Below are 15,826 nucleotides of genomic sequence, written 5' to 3'. Positions count from 1 at the left end.
TTATAGCAATTAAAAAAAAAGAAATTAATTGCTGATGCATCAAATACACCTGATTTGACTGATTTGAATGTTGAAGCTTTGTCATGAAATGTGCATTAATTGCTTAAGTGGTACATAAGCTTCTGAATATTAGCACTTTGCAGTATTATATGAAAACACATGCAATAGACAACTAAACAATCAAATGTCTTTGATGCACAAATTCTAAAAGTAAACGATTTTCAGTCAGTGAATTGGGCACAGCCATCTTCATTGATATAAGACTTCATAATGCACATCATATATTCATATACAGTGAAACCCCTCCAGACTGGACTCTCTCAAAACAGGACATTTTCCATAGTCCCGTGATTTATGCATTTTTTAACACTAAAGTTTACCTCTCTAAACCGGAAACACCCCTTAAACTGAACACTGGACGAATAATTAAGTCCCAAACTCTTTATTAGTGCAAACTGTACCTCTAAAAACGAGACGTTCAGACTGTTATTAATCATTATGGCGCCACTAATTTTATGTTTATTGTCACTTATCCGTCTTTGACATAGCCATTGTAACATACACATGCTCAGGTTGGCCATTAGAGGTGTCATCACCATCACATATGTCTCTGTATGGTTGGCAAATAATGATTAAGCAATTACTTATCAAGTGGCAGCTTTGATATTCTTCAACACATCTTTATAGTTTGCTTCAAGGATCAACAAAACAAAAACGAATTTAAAGCACTCTTTCTTTTATTCTGTTCTAAATGTATATATTTAGCAAAATAAAGTGTAGGCAAAATTAACCAAATGTTGGCTTTGCGGTGTCAAACAGATGTGGGTGGCATTTCATTACCATATTGATTTTTAACATGGAACATCCAGCTGAATGTGGCCGTATTGAACTATCACTCGATGATAAACTTAGTCATTAAAAGTAGAAAAGCAAACATTAAAATATCTTAAGTCAAAAGTATCTTTATTGGAACATAATCTGTTGAATACATCTTCAATATGAATAGGACACAAGTGGAAACAAATGACAGAATACAACAAAAGCTTTTGTATTAATACAAACCCTAGAAAACTAGACACACCTGAATCACTGGACAACAAATGTGGTGTCGTGGATGTCCGGTATAGAGGGGTTTCACTGTAGTTTGTTATATTTAATCTTCACCTATATGTTACTGAAGACTACTGGATTAATTTTAACAAAAGTTGGATTAAGTGGGTACCGTTATGTCATTATCACTGGTATAATGCATAATTACTTTCTCATTGATGTTTTTATTTGGATCCTGTTGTTTAAGTGTAACATCTGCAAGTAGTCCTTTACAAAAAACGTACTTTTTTTTTTTTTTTGGTTCGATTGTTAATATAGTTAAACATTTTAATAATATCTGTCCATGAATTGGTAGCCTTTATATGCATGCAGATGACAGATACAAATTCAATGTCTTTATCAGACTGTTGTTAACCAAGATACCTCAGTTTCCTATAAACAGCTGGTGAATCTTACTGGCTGATAGCTTCTCCAGTAGTCTGAAGTTTGATATAAATGTTTATTCTGTTCAAAGAAAATTAATTCCGGCTCTGAATTTATGTGGTGATTTTTCTTGACATTTTCGTACAAATAATACGAAATACAGGTCGTAAACAATTTCATTCAAAATATTTTTTGATTTCTCATGAAAAGTCTACATGCATTACAAATAGCTGGAATTGATTTTCTGTATCTACTAACGTTTTCTCTGTTCCCTTTTGGTCATTACCTTGTTTGTGTCTGCTTGCCTCCCATAGAGACCCATCATTTCCCACATGACTTCAGCTCCCAGCGCACAGATTGGGCAGAAGGTGAGAACATGGTGGCAGCTGTGTGTGTGGCTCGGTTGTATTAAATATTGTTTACTCATCTTTCATACATAAGTGTGAAGAACGCATTGGAGTATAATTGTTGTAGCATTTGTTCCATGTGGTTTACTATCTGGATGTAATGCATGTTAAAAAAGTGGATTTAATATCTAGGAAAATGTACACATTGACTTGAGTGTTTGTTGAATGGATTAATATTTAATAAGCCTCCCAAAATCATTTATTTTGGACAGTAATGAATTGTTTAAAGCTAATATTTAATATTAGTTGTGAAAGGTAAAAGCTATGACTAACTTGCATGCAGCACTGTCAAAACTAACACATATGAGTTAAATACTTCTGTTGTGCTTCATGGAATATGAACTAGTGTGGTGGATTAAAAAGCACTAAAGTGACTTGTAGCAGTGTTAAGTACCGGTATATAATAAATTATACCATACTGTCATCTCTACTAATAACCAAAAAGTTTGTGCTTCATGGAATATTAACTATTGTGGTGGATTAAAAAACACTAAAGTGACTTGTAGCAGTGTTAATTACTGGTATATAATAAATTATACCATACTGTCATCTCTATTAATAACCATCCTGCCTGTGGGAAGCGCAAATAAAAGATCCCTTGCTGCTAATCGGAAAGAGTAGCCCATGTAGTGGCGACAGCGGGTTTCCTCTCAAAATCTGTGTGGTCTTAACCATATGTCTGACGCCATATAACCGTAAATAAAATGTGTTGAGTGCGTCGTTAAATAAAACATTTTTTTCTTTCTATTAATAACCGAAAAGTTTGTGCTTTATGGAATATTAATTATTGTGGTGGATCAAAAAGCACTAAAATTACTGTTGTAGCAGCGTCCACTATATAATAAATTACAATGTACTGGCATTTCTTTATTAATAAGCGAAAAGGTTGACTTTTCCTTTGTGACTAATTTATAAACACATTTATTGTTACTGATAATTCAGTTGTGTCAAGAGTTCTATTTTTAACAATACATTAAATGTATAAAAATTTATAAAACAGCAGGATCAGCTCTGGCATTCGCCAAATTCGCCAAATGCGAACTTCAAATAAAATTGTGGAATTTTATTTTAATTTGGTGCAATATTTTCATGGAATAAATGATATTTTGTTGGAAAATAACTGGCTTTCTACCATTTTGGAAGTTTAGTAGGTAATTTTGCGAAATGTTCTGCTAACCCAGAGCCAGCCCTGAAGAAGCATTATCGTGTAGGATGTATTTCTTATTACAAGTGTTAATTCCTTAATTGCATGTTTTATTCGTTGATTGAATAAGCTTCGTATTGTATATTCGTGACAACAGAACATTTAACTATGTCATCTGACAACCTAGCAGTTCTGAAATGACCATTTTGAAGGCTCCAACCTTCAGTTACAGGTTTGTAGACTTGTTTTGTGAGTATGAAAATTAATGTTTTGAATTCCTTATTTCTTTCAGCCGGCGGCCCCAGCCCCAGAACCCCCGAAACCAGTCGAAAAAGGCCCGGTACCCCCTGATCACCAGATCCTACAGGAGATTTTTAACGGTCTAGTCAAAAACTGTTCACAAGTGGCAACGAATGCAGTAAGTTTACATTATGTGTATTTGTTGGACAATTCATTTTAAAGAGGCAGATTTAACTTTGATGCACTGTATCAGTGATAGAAATAAACAGAATTTTTCACTAGTCCATCAGACAGATACATCTAGAAATTTACATATCCACCAATATTTTGACTTATCCAAATAAATGGTTTGTTTTATTCAAGTATGAAGACAATGTTTGTGATTGCTCAAAATATAACTGCATGGAATATTTTGACTTGTCCATTGGACAATCATTGAGTTATATTTTGTTTGTCTGAGCAGATTTTTTATTTGTCAGGAAAAGTGGACAAGTGCTTATTTTGAACACTGTGTGTTCTGTTATGAATCATTCTGCTTATGAATAAAGACAGTCATATTGTGGGCTTCTACAGGATCTAATCGTTAGTGCCATTTATGGTCTTGTAGAAAGAAAGTGCATACAACCATAATTCAGTTTAGATCTGTCAGCAACTGAAAAATATATTGGCTAAAGCTGAGTTCATTTAACAACATTCATCAACAGTATATATTAGTATAGGTACTGCATAGAATATGTTATCGTTATTTTATTAAGGTACAGAACTTTAGTGGGACCAAGATTTTACAGAGGGCATGTTAATGTAGATAATACAAAATGATATGTATTATACTGTTGCCTTCAACAAGTTCTATATCTGTGTGGTCTTTAACCATATGTCTTATGCCATATATATGCATTGTTAAATGAAACATGTCTTTCGGTTTTTTTTCAACAAGTTCTGTTTAAATTGTATGCATGTTTTTTGGGTCATTTTTTAATGTAAATAATTATTTATTTATTTTTTGCATTTCTTCAGCAAATGAAGAGAAAGCTGGAAGATGTTTCAAGGAAATTAGAACTTTTATATGATCGACTGCGAGAAAGTTCAGTAAGTGCATGTTTTCTTCCTTCCTTCATAACATTTTGTGATGTTGTCCATAAACACTTTATAGCAGATTACACAGTTAATGAAACAGTGTTTTCTTCCTTCCTTCATAACATTTTGTGATGTTGTCCATAAACACTTTATAGCAGATTACACAGTTAATGAAACAGTGTTTTCTTCCTTCCTTCATAACATTTTGTGATGTTGTCCATAAACACTTTATAGCAGATTACACAGTTAATGAAACAGTGTTTTCTTCCTTCCTTCATAACATTTTGTGATGTTGTCCATAAACACTTTATAGCAGATTACACAGTTAATGAAACAGTGTTTTCTTCCTTCCTTCATAACATTTTGTGATGTTGTCCATAAACACTTTATAGCAGATTACACAGTTAATGAAACAGTGTTTTCTTCCTTCCTTCATAACATTTTGTGATGTTGTCCATAAACACTTTATAGCAGATTACACAGTTAATGAAACAGTGTTTTCTTCCTTCCTTCATAACATTTTGTGATGTTGTCCATAAACACTTTATAGCAGATTACACAGTTAATGAAACAGTGTTTTCTTCCTTCCTTCATAACATTTTGTGATGTTGTCCATAAACACTTTATAGCAGATTACACAGTTAATGAAACAGTGTTTTCTTCCTTCCTTCATAACATTTTGTGATGTTGTCCATAAACACTTTATAGCAGATTACACAGTTAATGAAACAGTGTTTTCTTCCTTCCTTCATAACATTTTGTGATGTTGTCCATAAACACTTTATAGCAGATTACACAGTTAATGAAACAGTGTTTTCTTCCTTCCTTCATAACATTTTGTGATGTTGTCCATAAACACTTTATAGCAGATTACACAGTTAATGAAACAGTGTTTTCTTCCTTCCTTCATAACATTTTGTGATGTTGTCCATAAACACTTTATAGCAGATTACACAGTTAATGAAACAGTGTTTTCTTCCTTCCTTCATAACATTTTGTGATGTTGTCCATAAACACTTTATAGCAGATTACACAGTTAATGAAACAGTGTTTTCTTCCTTCCTTCATAACATTTTGTGATGTTGTCCATAAACACTTTATAGCAGATTACACAGTTAATGAAACAGTGTTTTCTTCCTTCCTTCATAACATTTTGTGATGTTGTCCATAAACACTTTATAGCAGATTACACAGTTAATGAAACAGTGTTTTCTTCCTTCCTTCATAACATTTTGTGATGTTGTCCATAAACACTTTATAGCAGATTACACAGTTAATGAAACAGTGTTTTCTTCCTTCCTTCATAACATTTTGTGATGTTGTCCATAAACACTTTATAGCAGATTACACAGTTAATGAAACAGTGTTTTCTTCCTTCCTTCATAACATTTTGTGATGTTGTCCATAAACACTTTATAGCAGATTACACAGTTAATGAAACAGTGTTTTCTTCCTTCCTTCATAACATTTTGTGATGTTGTCCATAAACACTTTATAGCAGATTACACAGTTAATGAAACAGTGTTTTCTTCCTTCCTTCATAACATTTTGTGATGTTGTCCATAAACACTTTATAGCAGATTACACAGTTAATGAAACAGTGTTTTCTTCCTTCCTTCATAACATTTTGTGATGTTGTCCATAAACACTTTATAGCAGATTACACAGTTAATGAAACAGTGTTTTCTTCCTTCCTTCATAACATTTTGTGATGTTGTCCATAAACACTTTATAGCAGATTACACAGTTAATGAAACAGTGTTTTCTTCCTTCCTTCATAACATTTTGTGATGTTGTCCATAAACACTTTATAGCAGATTACACAGTTAATGAAACAGTGTTTTCTTCCTTCCTTCATAACATTTTGTGATGTTGTCCATAAACACTTTATAGCAGATTACACAGTTAATGAAACAGTGTTTTCTTCCTTCCTTCATAACATTTTGTGATGTTGTCCATAAACACTTTATAGCAGATTACACAGTTAATGAAACAGTGTTTTCTTCCTTCCTTCATAACATTTTGTGATGTTGTCCATAAACACTTTATAGCAGATTACACAGTTAATGAAACAGTGTTTTCTTCCTTCCTTCATAACATTTTGTGATGTTGTCCATAAACACTTTATAGCAGATTACACAGTTAATGAAACAGTGTTTTCTTCCTTCCTTCATAACATTTTGTGATGTTGTCCATAAACACTTTATAGCAGATTACACAGTTAATGAAACAGTGTTTTCTTCCTTCCTTCATAACATTTTGTGATGTTGTCCATAAACACTTTATAGCAGATTACACAGTTAATGAAACAGTGTTTTCTTCCTTCCTTCATAACATTTTGTGATGTTGTCCATAAACACTTTATAGCAGATTACACAGTTAATGAAACAGTGTTTTCTTCCTTCCTTCATAACATTTTGTGATGTTGTCCATAAACACTTTATAGCAGATTACACAGTTAATGAAACAGTGTTTTCTTCCTTCCTTCATAACATTTTGTGATGTTGTCCATAAACACTTTATAGCAGATTACACAGTTAATGAAACAGTGTTTTCTTCCTTCCTTCATAACATTTTGTGATGTTGTCCATAAACACTTTATAGCAGATTACACAGTTAATGAAACAGTGTTTTCTTCCTTCCTTCATAACATTTTGTGATGTTGTCCATAAACACTTTATAGCAGATTACACAGTTAATGAAACAGTGTTTTCTTCCTTCCTTCATAACATTTTGTGATGTTGTCCATAAACACTTTATAGCAGATTACACAGTTAATGAAACAGTGTTTTCTTCCTTCCTTCATAACATTTTGTGATGTTGTCCATAAACACTTTATAGCAGATTACACAGTTAATGAAACAGTGTTTTCTTCCTTCCTTCATAACATTTTGTGATGTTGTCCATAAACACTTTATAGCAGATTACACAGTTAATGAAACAGTGTTTTCTTCCTTCCTTCATAACATTTTGTGATGTTGTCCATAAACACTTTATAGCAGATTACACAGTTAATGAAACAGTGTTTTCTTCCTTCCTTCATAACATTTTGTGATGTTGTCCATAAACACTTTATAGCAGATTACACAGTTAATGAAACAGTGTTTTCTTCCTTCCTTCATAACATTTTGTGATGTTGTCCATAAACACTTTATAGCAGATTACACAGTTAATGAAACAGTGTTTTCTTCCTTCCTTCATAACATTTTGTGATGTTGTCCATAAACACTTTATAGCAGATTACACAGTTAATGAAACAGTGTTTTCTTCCTTCCTTCATAACATTTTGTGATGTTGTCCATAAACACTTTATAGCAGATTACACAGTTAATGAAACAGTGTTTTCTTCCTTCCTTCATAACATTTTGTGATGTTGTCCATAAACACTTTATAGCAGATTACACAGTTAATGAAACAGTGTTTTCTTCCTTCCTTCATAACATTTTGTGATGTTGTCCATAAACACTTTATAGCAGATTACACAGTTAATGAAACAGTGTTTTCTTCCTTCCTTCATAACATTTTGTGATGTTGTCCATAAACACTTTATAGCAGATTACACAGTTAATGAAACAGTGTTTTCTTCCTTCCTTCATAACATTTTGTGATGTTGTCCATAAACACTTTATAGCAGATTACACAGTTAATGAAACAGTGTTTTCTTCCTTCCTTCATAACATTTTGTGATGTTGTCCATAAACACTTTATAGCAGATTACACAGTTAATGAAACAGTGTTTTCTTCCTTCCTTCATAACATTTTGTGATGTTGTCCATAAACACTTTATAGCAGATTACACAGTTAATGAAACAGTGTTTTCTTCCTTCCTTCATAACATTTTGTGATGTTGTCCATAAACACTTTATAGCAGATTACACAGTTAATGAAACAGTGTTTTCTTCCTTCCTTCATAACATTTTGTGATGTTGTCCATAAACACTTTATAGCAGATTACACAGTTAATGAAACAGTGTTTTCTTCCTTCCTTCATAACATTTTGTGATGTTGTCCATAAACACTTTATAGCAGATTACACAGTTAATGAAACAGTGTTTTCTTCCTTCCTTCATAACATTTTGTGATGTTGTCCATAAACACTTTATAGCAGATTACACAGTTAATGAAACAGTGTTTTCTTCCTTCCTTCATAACATTTTGTGATGTTGTCCATAAACACTTTATAGCAGATTACACAGTTAATGAAACAGTGTTTTCTTCCTTCCTTCATAACATTTTGTGATGTTGTCCATAAACACTTTATAGCAGATTACACAGTTAATGAAACAGTGTTTTCTTCCTTCCTTCATAACATTTTGTGATGTTGTCCATAAACACTTTATAGCAGATTACACAGTTAATGAAACAGTGTTTTCTTCCTTCCTTCATAACATTTTGTGATGTTGTCCATAAACACTTTATAGCAGATTACACAGTTAATGAAACAGTGTTTTCTTCCTTCCTTCATAACATTTTGTGATGTTGTCCATAAACACTTTATAGCAGATTACACAGTTAATGAAACAGTGTTTTCTTCCTTCCTTCATAACATTTTGTGATGTTGTCCATAAACACTTTATAGCAGATTACACAGTTAATGAAACAGTGTTTTCTTCCTTCCTTCATAACATTTTGTGATGTTGTCCATAAACACTTTATAGCAGATTACACAGTTAATGAAACAGTGTTTTCTTCCTTCCTTCATAACATTTTGTGATGTTGTCCATAAACACTTTATAGCAGATTACACAGTTAATGAAACAGTGTTTTCTTCCTTCCTTCATAACATTTTGTGATGTTGTCCATAAACACTTTATAGCAGATTACACAGTTAATGAAACAGTGTTTTCTTCCTTCCTTCATAACATTTTGTGATGTTGTCCATAAACACTTTATAGCAGATTACACAGTTAATGAAACAGTGTTTTCTTCCTTCCTTCATAACATTTTGTGATGTTGTCCATAAACACTTTATAGCAGATTACACAGTTAATGAAACACAGTGTTTTCTTCCTTCCTTCCTAACATTTTGTGATGTTGTCCATAAACACTTTATAGCAGATTACACAGTTAATGAAACAGTGTTTTCTTCCTTCCTTCATAACATTTTGGGGGGCGGGGCGTAGCCCAGTGATAAAGTGCTCACTCGATGTGCGGTTGGTCTGGGATCGGTGGGCCCATTGTGCTATTTCTCGTTCCAGCCAGTTCACCACGACTAGCATATCAAAGGCTGTGGTATGTATTAACCTGTCTGTGGTATGGTGCATATAAAAGATCCCTTGCTGCTAATCAAAAAGAGTAGCCCATGAAGTGGTGACGGCGGGTTTCTTCTCTCAATATCTGTGTGGTTCTTAACCATATGTCTGATGCCATATAACCATAAATAAAATGTGTTCAGTGCATCTTTAAATAAAACATTTCTTTTTTCTTTCTTTAAAACAATATTTATGTATTTATATTTGTTGAAGTTGGGGAAGGCATTCATAATTAAATTCATGGAAAACAAGGATATTCTGAATTATACTTCATGAATCTACTCTTCCTGATACATTCTCCCATACTACTAAACGTTTTCAAAATTACGACTTTCAATATTATAAATTATGTTTAAAATGGGGATCATTTTGTTTTCGTAATTTTGATTAGTAACATTTCTAGTCAATAAAAAATTGATTAGCAACTACTGATTAATGTTTTAAAATTGAGTGGCAATATCTGAAACTTGCATATATAGTTTGTTCACTGGACATCCATTGATTTACATTTTGCTTGTACAGGCAGATTTTTACTTGTCAGAACAGACAGACAAGTGCTTATTTCAAACGCTAAGTGTGTGTGTTTTATTATTAATTGGTCTGCTTATGAATCGTGATGCTATAGTGAACAAAATGTTCCCGGTAAAACATAGACTTTTTTGTTCTTCTTCACCAAATAAAATGATTAGCTATAGTGAACAAAATGTTCTCTGTAAAACATAAGATTTTTTTGTTCTTCTTTCAGCTCTCTCCTAACGTGTTGGGAGGTCTTCACCAAATAAAACGATTAGCTATAGTGAACAAAATGTTCTCTATAAACCATAATATATTTGTGTTCTTCTGTCAGCTCTCTCCCAATGTGTTGGTTGGTATTCACCAAATAACCGACGCCATATAACCGTAAATAAAATGTGTTGAGTGCGTTGTTAAATAAAGCATTTCCTTCCTTCACCAAATAAAGTAATTAGCTATAGTGAACAAAATGTCCCCTGTAAAACATTTTCCCCAATGGGTAGTAGTCTGGTTCGAACATCCCAACAGCCAATGGGATGGCCTAAAATTCTTCTTCTGTTAGGCTTCCACTTGTTCCGGTCACGTGACTGTAAATTCCTTCTTTTCCCTGAGCAAGATTTTTTTTTTCTTCTTTCAGCTCTCTCCCAATGTGTTAGTTGGTCTTCACCAAACAAAGTGATTAGATATAGTGAACAAAATGTCCCCTGTAAAACAATATATTTGTGTTCTTCTTTCAGCTCCCTCCCAACATATTAGTTGATCTTCACCAAATAAAGTGATTAGCTATAGTGTAAAACATAATATATTTATGTTCTTCTTTCAGCTCTCTTCCAGCGTGTTGGTTGGTCTTCACCAAATAATCCAGGCCATTCAGCAGTACGACTACACCTCGAGCCTGTCGGTGTACACCCAGCTGGTGAGCCAAGGAAACTTCTCCGAGATCAGCAGTTTCATGCCCGGCATCAAAGTTCTACTGCAGTCGGCTGCCCAGATGCAGGTCTACGTCAAGTGATCTGTGATGGAGACTATAGCACGACGGTCTATTTATTGTGTGTGGAGAGAAATTCTTTACTGTCACAGTTAATTTACATCAGTCAAATATTAAACAGATGCAATGGTTCATGTATAATGGAGTGGGGGATGGTTCTGGGTTTTTTTTATTGTTTTAAAGTTTGTTAAGGTGTTAAAGACAAACCAGGAATTAGAAAATTGAAACATGGTTTGAAGCCTACACCACCAAATACCTCTATTATCAGATATGTTAAAAATACTTTCAGAAAATATTGTGGGATTTTACTTGTAGGTCCAAATCGGCGAACAACCATCTCTAGTTTTTGTGTCTCATGTTTACGGAGTCAGCTTTTGCTTTAAAGTCCTCTTATGTTAATGTTTAATGTTAAAGTTTTGCGTTTAGCTCAGTTTCTCACAAACTATAAGTCCTAAAGCAATGAAACTTGGTTTATGGTTGCACCGATGGATGTTTATCACAGTGCACTAAAAAAACCATGTTGTGATATGCGAGACATTTTATTCTACAGAATTCTTGTTTTATACTGCATTATAATGCCATACAATACTATAAAAATAACAACACATACACAGACAAACTGACTGACTGACTGACTGACAGACAAATAGTTTACTGGATATCTGTTGATTATGTATACATAATGTATAAATAGAGAAAACCACAAAGATATGTTGTAGATAATAAGTTTAGCTGAATGTTTTAACTGTTCAGTTTGAGTGAAGTAGCCAAGTTTCTGTTACATTATGTCCATATATGTTTAATACTCTCTCAAGAACGACTAATATTAATGAATATTGGTAGGAACAAGAAGTGTTGTTTATTGGTTTGATTCAAAATACAAGATGTCCACCATGACAGTTGGCTTGCTGCAATATTTTCAACAACCTGTGAAGAACTGGGTGAATTTGTGATGAGACTTTGTAAACATATTTAGCAAGTACCTAAGGGAATGTTACCTTTTTCTTTTTGTTTGTTTTGTTGTTACTGTTGTTGTTTTTCATTGTCAGCTTTCTCAAAGATTTAACATTGTTGCCATATCTTTGATATTTCGTTTTTCACCAGGCTATTTTTAGCAATAGATTTTGGCCAAAATGTGGTGCATTTATTCCATCTCCGAGTTTTCTAATAATGTCATCTTTGGACTAATTTGGGGATTTGTCCAGGCATTATGTGGGTCCGAACATAGGCCCCTTTCCAAATGAAAATGTCACTGAAAAGTACCAATTTTTATGCTAAAAAATCCCAATATATGTATATATATTTCATTACATTTGTGCTAATAAATTAATTTAACAGTAGTCTACTGCATTATTCATTGGCCTGAAAAACATATCCCAAGTATAATTTACTCATGCTAATTGTCCCATTCCCATCAGACATGGGACCATGGCGAAAAATCCTGGATAAATCCCTGTAATTGTAAACATTCACAGTGTATTTGAAACTCTTCTGTTTCGATGAGGCGAAATCCCAGAGTACCTCTCATAGTGGTGTGGCCAGAATGGGTTCTCAGCCATTCACGAACAGTTTCAAATACACCGTAATAGTCCACGTCACGGCTCTTTGTTATTTATTATTTTTATTTTGGTTTTATTTGAATAGGTTAGTAACTTGGCTGCTATAGAGAGCATAGCGTAGGATAAATCAGATGTGTTTATTTGAATGCAGTGATGAATGAATGATTACTACTAGAGTTGTATATGTCAAAAGGACCAAATGTTTGACATCCAGTTACCGATGATTAATAAAGCAATGTGCTTTAGTGGTGGTGTTAAGCAAAACAAACTTTTTGTTAGAGTTGTATAAATCATACCATATTGACAACAGATTCTCAAGTTTGCCATTAGTAGGTCTACTAGGAAGAATCTGACGGTCTGCTTGGATGTCTGGTAATTAGGAGCACTTCTGGTTAATTTTCTCAAGTTATATATTTATTGTTAGTAAACAAATATATATAGCTAATAATCTGATAAGACGAACCTTGTTGGTTAAGGGGGAGCTAACATTATCACTCCCTCATCCACTTTAATATTAAAGGCTTCTTTTTTCAATTTTTTTTGAGAAAGCATTATTTTGTTGTTTTTTAATGCTATGTTAGTGTCTGTATGTTGCTAAAGTGTTTTAAGTAAATCGTTTATTTGTCCTTTATTTTTCACCTGCCACTTTATTACTGTACAGATCACAATTTTTTAAAAGTAGTAATCTTGCTTAATCAATTTTGTAAAAATTATTTCTTGTTGCAGGAGTACCTTAGTTTTAACACATTATTATGTAAATCCTGCATGTGTAATTGCTTAATTAAACTACAACTTGTGCAACATTATTGTATTATTCCAAATATAACATGATTTAGGTTGAAACCAGCAATTAACACCACAAAAACGTCATTGCAAGTAGTGTATTCATAGTAAACTATAGATCCTAATAGTAATCACATTGATTTTTGTAAATAAAAAAATCTAGTTTTCTGGCATAGCATGGTCTGTAGAAAGAAAGCCTAATTTCAGTGCATCAGAATTGGAAGGAAAGAAAATGGTTTATTTAACGACGCACTCAACACATTTTATGTACGGTTATATGGCGTCAGACATATGGTTAAGGACCACACAGATATTGAGAGAGAAACCCGCTGTCGCCACTTCCTGGGCTACTCTTTTTGATTAGCAGCAAGGGATCTTTTATATGCACCATCCCATAGACAGGATAGCACATACCACGGCCTTTGATGTACCAGTTGTGATGCACTGGCTGGAGCGAGAAATAGCCCAGTGGGCCCACTGACAAGGATCGATCCCAAACCGACCGCACATCAAGCAAGCGCTTTACCACTGGGCTATGTCTCGCCCTTGCATCAGAATTGTTTTCTCCGTATATTAGATCTCAACCTAATTTACTGTATTCAATCAAAAGTATTTATATGTAGCTTTAACAGTTATCTCGTTCATATGTTTTTGTCTATTGGTGTTTTTGTTTGTATGTGTATTAAAATGTCAAAACCATTACCTATAGGTACCGGTATATTATGTAGATAACTTCATTTGGGGGGTGGGGGGAAAGATCAGTTTTAGCAAAAGTGCAAATGTTGTGACAAACAAAAATGGTTTCAGGCGTTTGTAATATGCTAATATAAAAGATCACAGAACAAGGGTAAATACAGGATGCTTTAATAGGGTGGGAAAAGAGAGGGGTGCATAAATGATAAACCTCCCAAACTCCTGTATCACTTTAGTAACATTCAGTGTTTGCATTCGGCAGTTTGAAAGCAGTGAGAAAATAAGCTGAAGAATGTCATAATATCGGCTTGTGAACATAGTTTCATTTCAAGTTTAAAAAACAAAATTAAAAGGAGTGTGTGTGCACCCTCTCTGAATCTGCCTCTGAAGGGCTGCAGTTCAGAAGCATGGACTCAGGAAAACAATATGATAATCATATTTATTGAGGATATTGTCTACATCGGTTTACATTGGTGGAGGTGATGGTCTGTGTGTTTACTGTAAACCAGTTTTTGCATGCATGTTTGTCAATGTCATGTAAAATTGTATATTTTTGCAATACGAGAAAAATATCCTTTGAAAAAATTCATTTCATTGTTGAAAATAATCTTAAAAATATACTTTCTTTCCATACTTTAACTTGATATCTGATTGGCTTTGGGGATTTTTGTACCATTTCTTAATGTGGTGGGAAGACAATGCATTGAAGTGGGCGGTCTGATTAAATGTTAACTTTATCATAAAATTATGAACAGAGCTTTATGGTTTAATCTGTTTTACTGTATACTTTGTCTTCTCCATAATGTGTGAAAATTGTTATTTCTATCTTGATATATTTAAAGTGACAAAGCATCTTTTAAAAATGCCTAATATGTTAAATGTTTTAAACTTCAGTTTAAAAAACGAGCATGACATTGTTATTCAACTGAAGATGGAACAAACAGCGCAAATAACATCACTTTTTAATGGAGTTAACTCATGGTTTTTACAATTGGTCAAAAGGCAGTTTTAATGCAGGATTTTCAATAATGCCATCTTCCGATATTTGACTATAACTTGGCAAAATATTTTTGTCTGGTATTAACTTAACTTTATTATTTTTTAATAAAGTTAACCTTTAAGTATTACTGGAAAAAAACCTCGCACATTTATGAAGAATGATCATCACATGTTTATTTTGGATTTGTTTAAATATGAACAAAAATAAGATGGGTATGGTTAAGCATATTATTTATCATAAATTATTAAATATACATAAATTTATCATAAATTTAGCCCTAAAATATTTCTGATACTATAAACTTATAGATATATTTATTTTCTAAAGCACTTGATTAGGTATGTCACATTAAGGCTATGAATGGAATTTCTTAATGTCCTGTGTGTCTTTCAAGCTTTATAGTATTTATTATCTGTTGTATCTTACTCTTGTTTGTGATTTAGTATTATGTTGTTTTCCTCAAATGTATCATCTTTTCTTCTCCCTCTTTTCGCCCTTGCATTATGATAGTTTATGAAGTATGCATTTATAGGCAAATATATTTTGCTGTGTTTGCTATGTAGATGCATGTACATGTGATTGAACCATTTGTATATAACAATGACGTCCAATCTTATGAGTTATGTGAGCATAATGTTGTTTTGTTAACACTTTAAAGTCACGGACCCTAGTTCTCAAGGTACATTGTTAGTTGTTT

At 33.0% G+C, this 15,826-nt stretch overlaps 1 protein-coding gene across 2 annotated transcripts in view; it reads left to right on the top strand.

The window, feature by feature from the left end:
* LOC121378785 (protein transport protein Sec31A-like) overlaps nt 1-13,780 on the top strand; it is a 48,084-nt gene extending 34,304 nt beyond the window's left edge. The window contains exons 24-27 of one of the 2 annotated variants that reach the window (XM_041507101.1): nt 1,788-1,841; nt 3,317-3,442; nt 4,282-4,353; nt 10,930-13,780. In XM_041507101.1, the coding sequence (XP_041363035.1) occupies nt 1,788-1,841; nt 3,317-3,442; nt 4,282-4,353; nt 10,930-11,118 (441 nt within the window). In that variant the 3' untranslated portion in view covers nt 11,119-13,780. The remainder of the gene's footprint in view (nt 1-1,787; nt 1,842-3,316; nt 3,443-4,281; nt 4,354-10,929) is intronic. The other variant, XM_041507102.1, reaches the window with a different exon arrangement.
* Nucleotides 13,781-15,826: the final 2,046 nt, after the last annotated feature.

Source organism: Gigantopelta aegis, chromosome 8 (assembly GCF_016097555.1).
Source record: "Gigantopelta aegis isolate Gae_Host chromosome 8, Gae_host_genome, whole genome shotgun sequence".
Lineage (NCBI taxonomy): Eukaryota > Metazoa > Mollusca > Gastropoda > Neomphalida > Peltospiridae > Gigantopelta > Gigantopelta aegis.
This window is presented reverse-complemented; position numbering and strand designations above follow the sequence as displayed.